The 15487-nt window shown below is 44.1% G+C and overlaps 1 protein-coding gene across 4 annotated transcripts in view; it reads right to left on the reverse strand.

Moving 5' to 3' along the window:
- INVS (inversin) overlaps positions 1-14920 on the reverse strand; it is a 109796-nt gene extending 94876 nt beyond the window's left edge. For 3 of the 4 annotated variants that reach the window (XR_006104760.1, XR_006104759.1, XM_042476595.1), the window contains exons 1-2: positions 14819-14920; positions 2149-2283 (exon numbers count right to left, since the gene is read on the reverse strand). Coding sequence is in view for 2 of the 4 variants with exons in the window: in XM_042476595.1 (XP_042332529.1) it covers positions 2149-2254 (106 nt within the window). In the remaining 2 variants the exon portion in view is untranslated. Of the gene's footprint in view, positions 1-2148; positions 2284-14264; positions 14394-14818 lie in introns of those variants that run through there. The other variant, XM_042476597.1, reaches the window with a different exon arrangement.
- Between the last annotated feature and the right edge of the window lie 567 nt (positions 14921-15487).

Genomic DNA, 15487 nt, shown 5'->3' on the forward strand with positions numbered 1-15487 from the left:
TTATTATTATTATTATTATTATTATTATTATTATTATTATTATTATTATTAGCTTATTTGCCAAATATAATTCCTTTTGAAATATTTGTTTCCCAAGATTATTATCTAATAGAGTCAATTCCTAAACTATATAAAGATGTAACTGCTTGATAGCCAGATTGCTTGTAATAGAGCAGGCCAATGCTGTATGTGTTACAAACAACAAGCCATATTCTAAGAGTCCAAGGGTTGTCATTTTTTCATGACAAAACAATGTGACAGAGGTTCAAGTGGTGAAGCTTTTTCCCTGAGAAAGCTGAAAAAACATCTGTTATGGAATATGCTCAAAGAATGAGATCAATGCTGCATCATAGGTCTGTGATATGTTCCCCCTCCAATCTCACTCAGCTAACAAGTAGAGTGTATCAGGTTCTGGTGCTTGGCATTATTTGGTAACTGCCATTGTCTAAACAGACTCCAGATGAATGGTTCCTGCCTGTCTGTTTCGCCCCATAGTCACTATAGTCATGCCTCCATATCCACGGATTTTTTAATCCATAGATTCAAGCATCCACATCGTGAAAATATTTTTAAAATATATAAATTCCAAAAAGCAATCCTTAATTTTGCCATTTTATATAATAGACACCATTCTACTGTACCACTGTATTTAATAGGACTTGAGCATCCAAGGATTTTGGTTTCCACAGGGGGTCCTGGAACCAAGCGCTGGTGAATACCAAGGGCCCACTGTAGTCAGTTGGTAAATGGAGAACTTGGGGGAAGATAGAACTATTTTTCAGAACAGGAGTGATGGCTGCATAACATCAGAGTACTAAAAGACCCTCCATGCTCTGGAAAGTGAATACGAGACAAGATTTTCATATTATTTGTGCCCAGTCATCAAAGGTTTTAGGTCTTCAGTCCACCAAGTGGTTTTTTTTAAAAAAACAAATACACAAAACCCAACTCTAAACCCCCACAATTAATTACAAATTATTAAACTGGCTAGGGCTTCTGGGAATTGAAGTGCAAAATATCTTGAGTACTAAAGGTTGGAATTATCATAAATGAAGACAAAAAATAGGGCATATTTATTATTTTTTATTTTAATTTTCTTGTATCTTGCCTTTCTCCCAATACAGGGACTCAAGGGGGCAATATATATAACAAACAAGAGATTAAACATTTCTTCTCTCTTCTCAGCTTTCTACTCCCTGCTACTATTTCAAATAATAACATTTACAGTACTTTCAATTTTGTTTGCATGTCTAACTAAAAGTTAAGGTTTGCATGTCAGCTAAATGGACATCAATGTGTTTTACAAATTGAATCTATGCAACCAGAACTGAATGCCACAAATTTCAATTGAGCTTATTTCCAAGTAACTATGTACAGCACTGCAGTTATGCCACATTGGTCATTTTTGTTTTTATGTCTGTTTTATTATGAAGTTTTTGACAAAAAGTAGTTTTCAGTATTGATAACAGCAATGTTATGTATTACAGTCTCTGTTTGTATCTTATTACTCTTTCTGGGCTCAGCAAACATGCATTTTGAAGGCTGTCGGATTCTCCCTGTGGACATGGAGAGGCTGTCATGATGAACCTCTGCACTTCAAAACAGCACTATATAAATAGATAATGATGAGAAAAACTGTACATGATTTGTAACTCCTAATGCTAAAAAAAAATCCTCTATCTTATTTAAAGGTAAAGGTATTGCCCGTTGATAAGATTGTCAAGTCATGTCCAACTGTAGGGGGGTGGTGCTCATCTCCATTACTAAGCCGAAGAGCCAGTGTTGTCAGAGACTACATTGTGATTATATGGCCAGCATGGCTGCGCACCAAAGGGGTACCTATTTATCTACTTGCATTTGCATGCTTTCAAACTGCTAGACTGGCAAAAGCAGGGACTAATGATGGGAGCTAACCCCATCATGCAGCACTCGAGCCTCGAATTGCCAACCTTCCATCCTTATGATTGTCAGAACTGACATCATCACAGCGTCTTAACCATGTCCCATTCTATTTACATTATTATTATCATTATTATGCCTGTTCAAATGTTAACAGAACTGCAGTTGCAAAAGTACTGTTACACAAGAGGAAAAGTAAAACAAAGCGAGTGCAATGTAGGATACATATACCAAGGAAAACATTTTTACCTGCTATTTGCTTTAGAAGAGCACTCTTGTGCCCGTTAACAGCAGCGGCATGAACCTGAGATGCTAGTGAGGAACCATTGAATAGCCAGGTCTCAGAAGCATTCATAATCCGTTTTGAAGGTTCAGAGGTCTGTCCTGCATAAACACATTAAACATAATAGCAGCATTAACACAAAAAGAACTTGGTCATAAAACAAAGGGAATGTTTTATGTAAAATTCAACACTGCACCAATGTAGCAGTGCTTTCAAAGTTTTACAAATTTTAAATTATATATATTTTTATTATTACTTTTTGCCTTATTTGCTTTTCAGTATACAAGACAGCTACCAACAGAAAAAAAGAAATAGCTACATAACAAAATTTTAAAATGTAATTAAACTATCAAAAAATTAAACCCATATAAAAACATAAACCATTTAATAGAAAACAACAAATAAAAAAAGAAAACCCATTCCATTTGAACAGCTTTCCAATGCCTGCCAAAATAAATAAATAAATAAATGGTCTTCATGGGCTGTGGAAAGACAGCAAGGAGAGTGGCATTATAAACTCTCTGGAAAGGGAATACCAAAGACATTGACCCCATACAGACAGGCCAAAATAAAACTGCTTCAGGTCACTTTGGAGGTATGCTGCTTAAATGATGCATGCGTCCTAAGAGTCCAGAAGCCACACCAAAACCACGCTCCAGTCCTAAGGACTGGAGTGTGGCTTTGGCATGGCTTCCGGACAATTAGGATGCACACATCATTTAAACAACAGATCTCTAAAATGACCCGAAGCAGCTTTATTTTGGCCTGTCTGTATGGGCCCTTTTACACTCAAGCTTTATATGATAGGAAATCTAGTTCAAGAACTTGTACTGTTACTGTAATGCAAGTTAATTCTATTTCCCATTCTATTTGAACATAATTGAATATAATTTTACATGCCCTACTGAAGATTTAAGTTCAATAGCTGGCTCTATTTCCTTAGTCTTTTACTCTTTTGTTTTGTTTGGGAAAAGATATATGAGGAAATGAAATGACTGATGTTCATGACAACCCCCAGTTCAAAAAAATGCAACCAAATGGAGATATAGTAGTGTGGAAAAACTAAACCTCAGGGGATGATTTTTGTAGTCTGAGAGAAAATAAAATCATGAAAACATTTAGGTCCAAAACACACTGCTGAAATCATTCAGTTTGAGACTGCTTTAAGTGGCATAAGAGTTCTCTGACAGAGAAGGCTAAATGTCTCACAGAACTACAGTTCCCAGAATTCCCTAGCATTGAACCAGGGCGGTTCCGCCTCCTGTGCAACACAACCGGGGTGGCTTACACATTAAAACAATACAGACCCATATCCCCCCCCCATACAATTAAACAATTCGTAATTTAAAACATACCTTAAAATGACAAACAAACAAAATTAACAAATAGATCAAAAGAGTGACTGTGGCGAGAGTCAACGGTATAGGAAGTTCAGATTTTTGGTGGCCGGTTGTCTATTCAGGAAAGGCCTGCTGGAAAAGATTCATTTTAACAGCTTTTTTGAAGCTGTCTAAGGTGGTAATGTGACGGCCGTTCCATAACCTGGGAGCGGTTGCCGAAAAGGTCCTCTGGGCAGTTGCCGACAATCTAGTTTTCACAGGTTGCAATAAGTGCCTCCCAGAGGACCTGAGTGTGCGGGGTGGATTGTTCAGAAGGAGCCGGACCCAAAGGTAGGTTGGACCCAAGCCATTTAGGGCTTTAAGGGTGATAACCAACACCTTGTACTGCGACTGGAAACTAATGGGCAGTCAGTGAAGCGATCTTAAAATTGGTGTTATGTGGTCTCTTCTGGTTTTACCGCAGATCAACCTGGCTGCCATGTTCTGCACTAACTGAAATTTCCGAACTAAGCACAAGAGTAGCCCCATGTAGAGTGCATTACAGAAGTCGAGACGCGAGGTTACCAGCATGTGTACCACAGTTTCTAGGTCCCTTACTTCCAGGAAAGTGTGTAGCTGGCATATCAGCCAAAGCTGATAACAGGTGCTCCTGACTGTCACATTTATCTGGAGCAACAGATTTTGAAGCAGCCCCAGACTGCGAACACAGTCCTTTGAGGAGAGTGTGATCCCATCTAGGACTAGAGGTTGTATCCCAATACCTGGGTTCAGGGCCACTACTGTAAGTACCTCCATTTTGTCTGGATTCAGTTTTAATCTGTTTTTCCTCATCCAGTCCTTTACTGCTTTAAGATAGAGGAGGAGGAGGAGGAGGAGGAAGAGGAAGAGGAGGAGGAGGGACGCCATCTGAAGACAGAGCTGTAGACTGAGACATGAAGAAATATATCTGGGTGTCATCAGCATACTGATAACACCCTGCCCCATACCTCTGGATAATTTCCCCAGTCGCTTCATTCATATATAATATATATTAGCATCAGGGACAGGATGGCACCTTGAGGGATGCCACAAGCTGTTTTTTGAGGAGCAACTGTTCCCAAGCATCATCCTCTGGAATTTGCCTGAGAGGAAGGGATGGAACCACTGTAACGCAGTTCCTCCAATTCCTAACTCTCTCAGGTGATCCAAGAGGATGCCAAAAGCCGCTGAGTACCAAGAGTACCAAAAGCCGCTGAGAGGTCTAATAGCACCAACAGAGTCACACTACCCCTGTTAATGCCTAGACAAAGAACATCAGCTAAGGCAACCATGGCAGTTTCAACTCCATATCTTGTCCTAAAGCCAGTTTGAAATGTATCCAGATGATCGGTTTCCTCCAAGACAGCTTGGAGCTGAAGAGCAACAGCCCTCTTGGTCACTTTGCTCAGAAAATATAGATGGGAAACTGGCCTATAACCTTTCATGTCCAAAGGGTCCAGGGAAGATCTTTTCAGAAGCGGCCTTACTGTCGCTTCCTGATGATGTCGTGTGACCCTGTTGGTGTTATTAAACCTCTCTTAGGAACATCCTCAAGGCATCTCCCTGCTGGACGGCCAGCCATGAAGGGCTAGGACCAAGAGGGCAAGTCGTTTTCCTCACTCTACCAAGGAGCTTGTCCACATCATCGGTACACACTGATTCAAACTGATCCAGTATAATCTCATCAACCAAGTTGCTGGACACGTCATCAATCGATTCTGCTACAACCCTGGCATCCAAGTCGGCTCATATCTGAAAGATTTTATCTAATAAGAAGTTGTTAAATGCATCACAGCAGGCCGTTGTTGGGTTAAGTAATGGGTTCTGCACAGGTGGAACCTGTGTCAGTTCCCTTACAGTGGATTACAGTGGGTCCTTGGTATCCAAGGGGGATCCGTTCTAGACTCCCTCCTGCGGAAACCAAAATCTGCAAATGCTCAAGCCTGCATTGTCCCCAATGACGACGTGTGCCTGTGGCCGCACCACCATTAGAAACAGCTCATGTTGTCCCATGGTGGTGCGTGCCCATGGCCACACCACCATTGGGGTCAATGGAACTTAATGGCAGCACAGCTGCATTCACGTGTCACCACGGGACAATGGGGGCTGTCCCTAATGGTGATGTGGCCATGAGTATATGCCGCTACTGGGGACATCCCAGGCTTGCAGTCTGCAGATGCCTCAATTCATGGATGGCAAGCCCACTGTCACCGAGGGCTCACTGTATTTATGCTGTGTGTTTTGGAGCCTAGTCTCTATCAGATAAACATATGACAGATCATAGATCAGCAGTAATGAAGATTCAGCTCAATATGGCATGATAATAATAATAAAAATAAAGAATGTGATTGAGATTGTTTATACCAGGGGTAGGCAACCTTTTTGAGCCGGGGGCCGGGTTGTTGTCCCTCAGACAACTGGGGGGGCCGAAGCTGGGGGGTGTGGAGCTTCCACCTTCCGGGGGCAGGGCCGCGTGCCAGGGGTGGAGATTCCACTCTCCGGGGGCGGAGCCGCATGCCAGGGCGGAGCTTCCACCGAAGCCCCGCGGGGAGGAGGAGGCGTGTGTCCACCCTCTCCTCCTCAGTCCCTCCCTTCAGCCGAACGGGCTCCAAGGGGCCCTTTCGGCCAAAGGGGAGGGCTTGGGCACCCGTCCCAGGCCCTTCCTTTCGGCCAAAAGGGCTCCAAGGGCCATGGAGGAGCCCAGGAGGCAGCAGGCCACTTCCGCGGGCTGCTTCGTGCGGCAGGCAGCTTCCGCGGGCCGCTTCGTGCAGCAGCAGCAGGACCGGGCTGGGGCCAGTCCTGCTGCCTTCGTGGGCCGCATCCGGCCTGCAGGGCGGGGGTTGCCAACCCCTGGTTTATACCCAAGAAAGAAAGAAATCTTACCAGCAAAAGCTTTACTTTCATGAATATGTGATAAACAGGTAGAAATGAGAAATGCTTAAGACAGTGGTTCTCAAGTGGTGGGGTAGGACCCCAGGGGCATGCATGAAAGTTGCTCAAGGGAGGCATGAGATGTGAAAGCTCTGATCCCTCCTCCTTCTCTCCCCAAACTTTTTTATGTGTAAAATTTACACATGCTTTGAGTTAAATATTGAATAGGGATGACCTGGTTAATGGGGTGCAAGTGGCTAGATCCTTAGGTGAGAGTAATCATGTTCTCCTGAATTTTGTCATATTAACAAAATGATTTTCAACTCGAGAAATGTACTACACTTAGGCAGAAAATAATGAAATGTACAGATATAGGATGGGGGCAGTGTGACCAGACATCCTCCTTTTTCCTGAACATGTCCTACATTTCAACCTTCTCTCTGGGGGTTTGGGAGGAACTCCAAAATGTCCTCCATTCTGAGAATGACTAAGAAACCCACTGATCAATTGCTGTTCCTCTTCAACAAATCTGTCTACTTGGCAGCCTGTCTTTGCTGCAAATAGCAGGATAGGATGGATCCTTCTAAAATTCTTTTTTCCTAGAATCAGCAGCAGACAAGATTTACCCCCTGAGCTCATGTTGTGTTTGTTTCTCAGAGGGGAAAAGGAAAGAAGCCCATTCAGTAACACCATGACTACTGCTTCCCTTCAAGAAATGTGTCTACACTCCACCTGTATCTCTCCCGACTACCAAACACCACTGCCCTCCAGTTCTTTCCATTCAGAATCCCATGTTAAAACCTTTTCCCTGCATCATCCTTCTCTTTCTCTGGACCTCTCCCGACTACCAATGCCCCTGATGCTGGAATGGAGAATGACGCTGAAACCTTGGAACTCCTTTCCTAAGGAAGTTTGGCATCCACCTTCTCTTATACCATTGATGACATATTAGACAGTGCGTTGACCAGGCAGGCTCATCTCCATCAGGGCTAGCCTGGAAGAAGAGACTCCTCCCTCCTTAACTGTCATCTTGCGGCCTGCGAGGGAGTTGACCAGGCAGGCCCAGCTCCATCAGGGCTAGCCTGAAGAAGAAGAGCCCTCCCTCAGTCCATCTGCCTTGGTCCAGGCCTCAGAGGGAGAGAAGAATGCTGGACCTGATCCCCTCCCCCTCTCACCATTCCCTTCTCCTTTTGTGTTGTAGCTTTTTAGATTTTAAGCCTGAGGGCAGGGAACCGCCTATTATCCTCTCTGTTGTAAGCCACCCAGATTCCCAGTGATTGGGTGGCGTATAAATAAATCCTATTATTATTATTATTATGAGTGCTTTTGGAGCTGAATGAGAAATTTCAAGTGTTAACATAGCTGTTCATATTTTGCATTGATTATACTGATTGCTTGTTGTGGATTTACATTTTGTTCTGATTTTATCTTTTTATATTGTTCTATTGTGCTTTTAAATCAACAAAATCACTGTGTGGATGCACTATGAGCAAAGATAAATTATCTTAAACAAATGAACAATTTTAATGTCATTGTGACCCTTCACTGTGCCTATGTTAAGAAAATTCAACCCAGCATAGAAACTGAGGTGCTGAAGTTGCTGTCAGTAATGATATAAGGAATATACTTAATCTGTTTAATTTCTGCAACCCGTATTGCTAAAGACACAGGAGTGGCACCAGGCAAAGAAAATAAGCAGCAACTCAACAAATATTAAGGTCCCCACATCAGTCATGTTTTATTCTGTTTCTGTTTCTGTTTTGTTGTTGTTTTTACCAAAAAGCTGCCATGAAACATGTAATCTTGAGGAGAAGCCAAGGGCTTGAACTTTATATCACCCATACATATAAAATTAGTCTCTAACCATTTTTATTTAGAAGTAAGTAACATTAATTTTGTGGGATGTGGTGGCTCAGCAGTTAAGACACTGATTCTGTTAACTGCAAAATCAGCAGGTTGGCAGTTCGAGGCCCAACTGCCATGTGATGGAGTAAGCTCCTATCATTAGCCCCAGCTTCTGCCAACCCAACGTTTTGAAAGCATGTAAAAGTGCAAGTAGATAAATAGGCACCACTTTGGTGGGAAGGTCAGCAATCTGTGCAGTCATGCTGGACACTGATCACAAAGTTGTCTTTGACAACACTGGCTCTTTGAATTAGTAACAGAGATGAGCACTACTTGACAACCTTGTCAAAGGGGAAACCTTTACCGTTACCTTTTAACATAAAATTTTAACAGGATTTCCCAGTAAACAGTATTGCTAACAGCCAGCATGGTGTAGTCATTTGGGTACTAGCCTAGAACTCTGGGAGAACAGGGCTCGAATCCCCACTCAGCCACTGAAACTCATGGGTAACCATGAGCAGGTCCCATTTTCTCAGCCTCCAAGGAAGCAATGGCATTCTCCATCTGAAGAAATCATGTCTAGAAAACTTCATGAGATGTTCACCTTATGTCACCATCAGTCAGAAACAACCTTGAGGCACACAACAGCAACAACAGAATTGCTAATTCTAGGAAAAGAGCACCCTATGTGATAATTTGTCCCAGTATTGTATATCCAGCTTAGGAACTACTTAAGGAGCTAATTAAAGGCCGTAAGTTGCAAATGTAATTTATTTCACAGTTGTCTGTACATGAGGCCAGTTAATTTTCCAAAGGTGATGCCAAATTATTGGCCTCAGGTATTTCAGTCACCAAAAACCAATGCAATAGTTCTTCCAGGAATCTGATAGCTCTTTCTTGCCTTATTGCTCTTTCTTGCCTTATACCTGGCTGGACATACACTCAACAATATGCTGCTTCTTTACACGTGAGAAAACCTCTGTAACAAAAAGGGGCCTGGGACGCGGTTGAACTCTACCCAGACTTGCCTTCTCTTCCTAGTGCAGTGATACAATCTTCTTTGGAGATTTAATTTTCCTCATGTTCTTGTGAGAGCAAGGGCTCAGCATCCTCTCTCTTTCACTATTGGGAACACAGATTAATAATTATAGGGTTCCTGGTAGTGCTGGTCATAGAGGCAGGTGAGGGCTTCATTCCCTTGTGGAATAAATCACGCTTTTAAAAAGTGACTCTTTAATAACAAAAAGAAATAAGAAAAATTACATAGTAAGTGGTAACACTATTTATTTATAGAAAGAAAAATCAGCTGAGTTAAATGACACAAGTTTCCCAAGTACCTTTCTCCCGGCTGCTAAAAGAAAAACAAACAAACACAGGTTTTACAGATATATATAAAAACACAGTGCTCTCCAAATCCACACATTGCTATCCCTATCGTCTAATCCCTTTCCAAAAGAACTGAAAACCTAACAGACTTAACTAGATGGCCCTTGGTTTTCTAATCTTTACTGGAGAGTCTTTCCCTCACTCAGACCAGAGAAGCTAGTACTGTACCTGTTTACATTACAGGCCTCTCTCACCTTTTGATCCTGCCCACCAGTTTCTCCTTTTTTCCTTTCTCCTCTCCCATTGGCTAACAGAACTCAAGTGGTAGTCAGAGCCAATTAAGTCTTTCCACTTTCTTACTTTCTAGTGGGTGTCTAACAGAATCCTGTGCATGTCTAAGCCAAACAGATCTCTCCACGTACACACTTCCCATTGATTAACATGAACTATGTCTTCTAGGTTAACTCTTCCTATAACTTGGACCCAGGGGCCTTGCAGGGTCATTACAACCTCCTTTAAAGGATATTCTGGAAAGAAACTGGAAGTAGAAAGATTCATCTGATCTGGACCAATTCCACTTATTGTAGCCTATAATCTGGCACTCAAAGGCTGCCGCCTGATCCTTGGTTGTCTTTGCTAGTATGTTCTCCTTTTGAACTCAGCCTAGCTGTATTGAGGTGTGATATATATATATATGTGTGTGTGTGTGTGTGTGTGTGTGCTCTCCAACTCCACACTCCTTATTTCTTTTTGTTATTAAAGATTCACTTTTTTAAAGCCTGATTTATTCCTCAAGGGAATAAGAAGGGGAAGCCGTCACCTGCCTCCATGATCAGCATTACCAGGAATCCTAATAATTATTAGGTGCAAGAGGTGTGTGCCTGAACTGTTGGGACAACATTCAAAGATGTAGCTGTGTTAGCCTGTAGAATCAATATCAGAGAGATTTTGTAGCACCTTAGAGACTAACTGAAAGAAAGTAAGAAGTTGGCAGCATGAGCTTTCGTAGACTTCAGTCAGTCAGTGAAGGAGTATGGTTGCTGAGGACACAAGAGCCACCATCCTCCTTGCTAAACTCCCCCAGCCCCAGAGAGTCTTTTGGGAAAGTTTGTGGGTCTGTTTGGTTTGGGTGCTCTGAGTAAAGGCTTGCTTACAGTGCTCATTAAGTGGAGGCTTGATGATATGCTCGTTAGCATACTATTGTTCTATAGCATTGGTTCTCAACCTTCCTAATACCATGACCATTTAATACAGTTCCTTATGTTGTGGTGACCCCCAACCATAAAATTGCGATGTCTCATTTCGTAAGACCATCAGAAATATGTGTTTTCCAATGGTCTTAGGCAACCCCTGTGAAAGGGTCATTTGACTCCCAAAGGGGTCGCAACCCACTGGTTGAGAACCGCTGTTCTTTAGTGTGTAGTCCAAGGTCTGCTTCCTGATCGCATGGCCTCAGGGAGGTGGGGCTTCTGTTGAGAGAAAGTGTGTCAGAGACTTAGCTGAAGGAGGAGCCAACAGCCATTAGCCCTCCATATAGCTGCAGCCCCAGTTTGTCCCTGGAGCTTGGCAAGGCCAACAGGGATGGTTTTGCGGGCAAAGTCCAGAGTTCTGTTTCAGTGCCTACTTAAGACTACCGAACAGGGACAGTGAGGGAGCTGTTGCAGTCATGTGTAACAGCTGTGGTATGGTTGTGTTCTTGTTGAAGGATAAGGGTAACTTCACCTACATCAAGTGAAAGTTGGTTGCCCTGTTGGAAGAGAAGGTCCAGCAACTTAAGGCCCATGTATCCACACTACAGATACGAGGGAGTGTGTGGTTTTCTTAGAGTGAAGCAGGCTCTCCTGGTTAAAAAACACAAAAGGGATGTCTTTAAGGCAAAAATCTACAATGAAATAGAGGCTGACAAAACTCATCAAGCCCACTGACCGTTATCTCCCCCTTTTTTGGTTCACATGGGAATCAATGACACTACAAGGCAAAGCTGTCAGAATATTATAAGGGATTCTGAGGCTCTGGGTAGGAAAGTGGAGAACCTGGATGCTCAGGTTGTTATTTCATCTCTTCTTTCAGTTGACGGGCATGGCTTAGGAAGGGTGAGAAAAATAGTAGAGGTAAACAATTGGCTCAACAGATAGTACCACATGAAACAATTTGGTTACTTGAAGATGGATGCCTTGTAAGGGATGGGAGTGGGCAGGAATGTTTTTGCTAAGAGTCTGAAAAATCTGATCAGGAGGACTTTAAAATGAATTATGTCAGGAAGGGGGACAGTATCCTTAAAGGCAAGAATTTCTCAGGTGCTGAAGATAACCTGTTATGCAGAGTGCAAGTACAGTGAGCCCTTGTTATCTGCTGGGGTTTGGTTCCAGGAACCCCATGAATAGCAAAATCCGTGAATGCTCAAGTCCCATTAAATACAATGGCATAGCAAAATGGTGTCCCTTATATAAAATGGGTAAATCAAGGTTTGATACTTGGAATTTATATATTTTTTTAATATTTTCAAGCTGTGGATGCTTGAATACGTGTATTAAAAATCCATGGATAAGGAGGGCCAACTGTAGTATAAGGATCCAACAGTGGGAGGAATAACCCCCTCAAAAATGTAGATAGAGGGAATGGCCCATGATTGTAGTTATCTCTACATAAATACACAGAACATTGGGAATAAACAAGATAAAATTCAACTCTTAACACAGAAAATGAAATATGATGTAATAGGCATAACCGAAACCTGGAGGATTGAATCTCATAATTGGAACTTAGGGGCTAAACAGACTGCCCTTTGGAGTGGTGTCCTGCTGCCCCTTTCCTCGCCATATTGGAGCCGCAGCAACTACATGCTGAAGCCTCAATCTGGCAGTTTGCCGCCATTAAAAGAACAGCAAACTGCTGCTCCTTTTAATACCAGCAAAAAGATGCCTTTGCTGCTGTGGCGGTGGCTTCTCAGCGCTCCTTTGCCACAGTGTGTTTAAAAGCTCCAAGCCAAACCTCCAAGCCAGACTGAGCACCTGGATGATATCTTTTTGGATTACAGTATATGACCATATATTCAGAGAAGAGAAATGTAGTAGTAATGAGGGATTTAAATCATCCTGATACTGACTGGAAGTCAAACTCTGCTAAAAAAAATTAAGGTCCAACAATGCCACATTTGCCTTGCAGGAAACTTTATTGACCAGAAGGCGGGAAAGGCAATAAGGGGATCAGCCGTTATAGCTATGATCTGAGCCAACAGTGGTGACCTGGTTAATGGGTGGACATGATGGGATCTTTAGATGGGAGTAACCATGTTATCCTGGAATTTGTTATAGAACAGAAAGGGGAAACCAAGTATAGTCAGACACTTACCCCAGACTTTAAAATGGCTGACTTTTGTAAACCTAGGAAAATACTAGAGATGGTTCTGTGGTCAGGATTACTAATAGAGAAGGGTGTTCATGATGGATGGGAGGTTTTGGGGTTTTTTTAAAGAGAGATACTGAAGGTGCAATTTCAAACAGTTCCAACGACAAGGAAAATTGGGAGGTGTCTAAAGATACAAGGAATGGTGTCTAAAGAATTTTCAACTGAGCTAAGATTTAAAATGGACAAGTATAAGAAACTTAGGCAGAAAAAAAATAAATATACAGATATAGGACAGGCTTGACAAAAGTACATGCAAAAGGGATCTAGGAATCTTAGTAGACGACAAGCTGAACATGAGTCAACAGCGTGATGCAGCAGCTAAAAGCCAGTGCAATTCTAGACTGCATCAATAGAAGTATAGTGTCTAAGAGATTGAGGAAAGTAATAGTGCCACTCTATTCTGCTTTGGTCAGGCCTCACCTTGAATACTGTGTCCAGTTCTGGGCACCACAATTCAAAAAGCATGAGGAGAAACTGGAGCGTGTCCAAAGGAGGGCGACTAAATTGGTAAAGGGCCTGGAAACCATGCCTTATGAGGAAAGCCATAGGGAGCTGAGGATGTTTAGCCTGGAGAAGAGAAGGCTAAGAGGTGATACGATAGCCCTGTTTAAATATTTCAAAGGACATCGTATGGCGAAAGCTTGGGTTTTTTTGCTACTCCAGAGACGAGGACATGGAGCAATGGATGCAAACTACAGTCCGCCCCGTGGGGGATCTGTTCCGGACTCCCCTACGTAAAGCAAATGCCACACATGCTCAAGCCCCATTTAACTGAATGGGGCTTGTGCACATGGCGGTGCGATGGTGTGCATGTGCCATGGGCGCACGCCCCATTAGTCGCAATGGGACGCGCCGCCCCTTGTGTCCTGCACACTCCTGCGTGGCTTTCAACATCTGTTGAAAGCCACATATGACATGGGCACACTGTACTGGAAAAGACATTCCACTTAAATATTAGAAACAACTAACAAGGTTCAATTGCATAAAAGATGGGCTGACATTCCCTCTAGATCTAGGTCAAAGCACCTCATATTAGGAGAAGCACACACTTGCTCTTAATGCAGGTTGACTCACAGCATTGGTGGCAACTATATAAACGATGAAAACACGTTGTGAGCAGATCTATCTATCATGGGGAAAGACATTTTACTGCCTGATGATCTAACCGTGCCCTGCTGGAAATGTGCCTTATTCAAACCCACACGTGGGAATATGCCATTAACATGTATCCCTATCCTTGACAAATTGAACAGCTAACCATCGGTTGCCCTTACCTGCCAGCTTGAAGTGGCTGGCTCACTTTACACCATCGGATGCAATGTATCTGAGGAAGTAGACTGACATTTACGAAAGCTCATGCTGCCAACTTTTTTCTTTCAGTGAGTCTCAAAGGAGCTACAAGATCTGATTCTACAGATTAAGACGGCTGTGTCTTTGAATTCTATCACTTTACACCAGTGATGCCCAAACTTTGGTCCTCCAGGTGTTTTGAACTTCATTTCCCAGGAGCCTCAGCCACTTTGGCCAACAGTCAGGAATTCTGGGGGGTGGAGTCCCAGAAACATCTGGGGTACCAAAGTTTGGGAACCACTGCTTCACGCGCCTTAAGGCCAAGAGGTTTGGCGCGTGGTCCCCAAACTGTGCCCTTTAAGAGTTCTGGACTTCAGCTCCCAGAAGCCTCAGCCACGTTGGCCAATAGCCTGGGATTCTGGGGGCTGAAGTCCCTTAAAGAGCCTCCGAGAGAAAGTGAAGCGTGACGTAAACACGGGAAGCAGGGGCCCTTAGTCCCCGCAGTCGGTCCCCTGGCGCGCCCTCCAGCGGTGCTTACCGTGACCCGCTTCTTGTTGCCGAGGGAAAGGGTGCCCTCAGGGCGCCGACGCCTTCTGCCACTCAGAGCGACACCCCTCGGCCCCGCCCACTTTCGCGGCGCATTATGGGACCTTCTGACAGGGACGTTTGGGGGGCTGCTTCCTTTTGTGACCAGAGAGGGCGCTCGTCCAAACAGAAACCCACTCTCCTCGAGGACACTACATCCCCCGGCATGCTCCGCGGGCGGCACCCTCAACCCGGAAGTGTGTCTCGGGGGCGAGCGAGCGAGCGACGCCGGTCTCCTCCTCCTCCTCCTCCGCCTCCTCTTTCTCCTCGCCGCGGCGCAGTGTCTTCGGAGGCCGGGGCGCGGTGAGGAGATTCGAAGCTGAGCGCTTCTCCGCAGCCTCGACCATGAGAGGAGCCCTTGCCGCCGCCGCCGCCGCCATCTTCCGCGAGCCCGGCTGCCGCCTCCTTCTGTTCCTGGTGAGTGGAGCCTGGGCCTGAGAGGGGCCCTGGGAGGGAGAGCGGGAGCAGGAGGAGGAGGAAGGCGGCGCGGCTTCGGCCTTCCTTTCCCTTCGCGAGGGGCAGCGCTCGGGTGTGGCGGCCCTGGGCTGGTGTGGCTCTACCTGATAGGCTGCTGCCAAGTCCACGGACCGGAATTGGTAGCTGCTTCCGCGCCTCTCCTTTT

This window comes from Sceloporus undulatus, chromosome 6, assembly GCF_019175285.1.
Source record: "Sceloporus undulatus isolate JIND9_A2432 ecotype Alabama chromosome 6, SceUnd_v1.1, whole genome shotgun sequence".
In the NCBI taxonomy this organism is placed as follows: Eukaryota; Metazoa; Chordata; class Lepidosauria; order Squamata; family Phrynosomatidae; genus Sceloporus; species Sceloporus undulatus.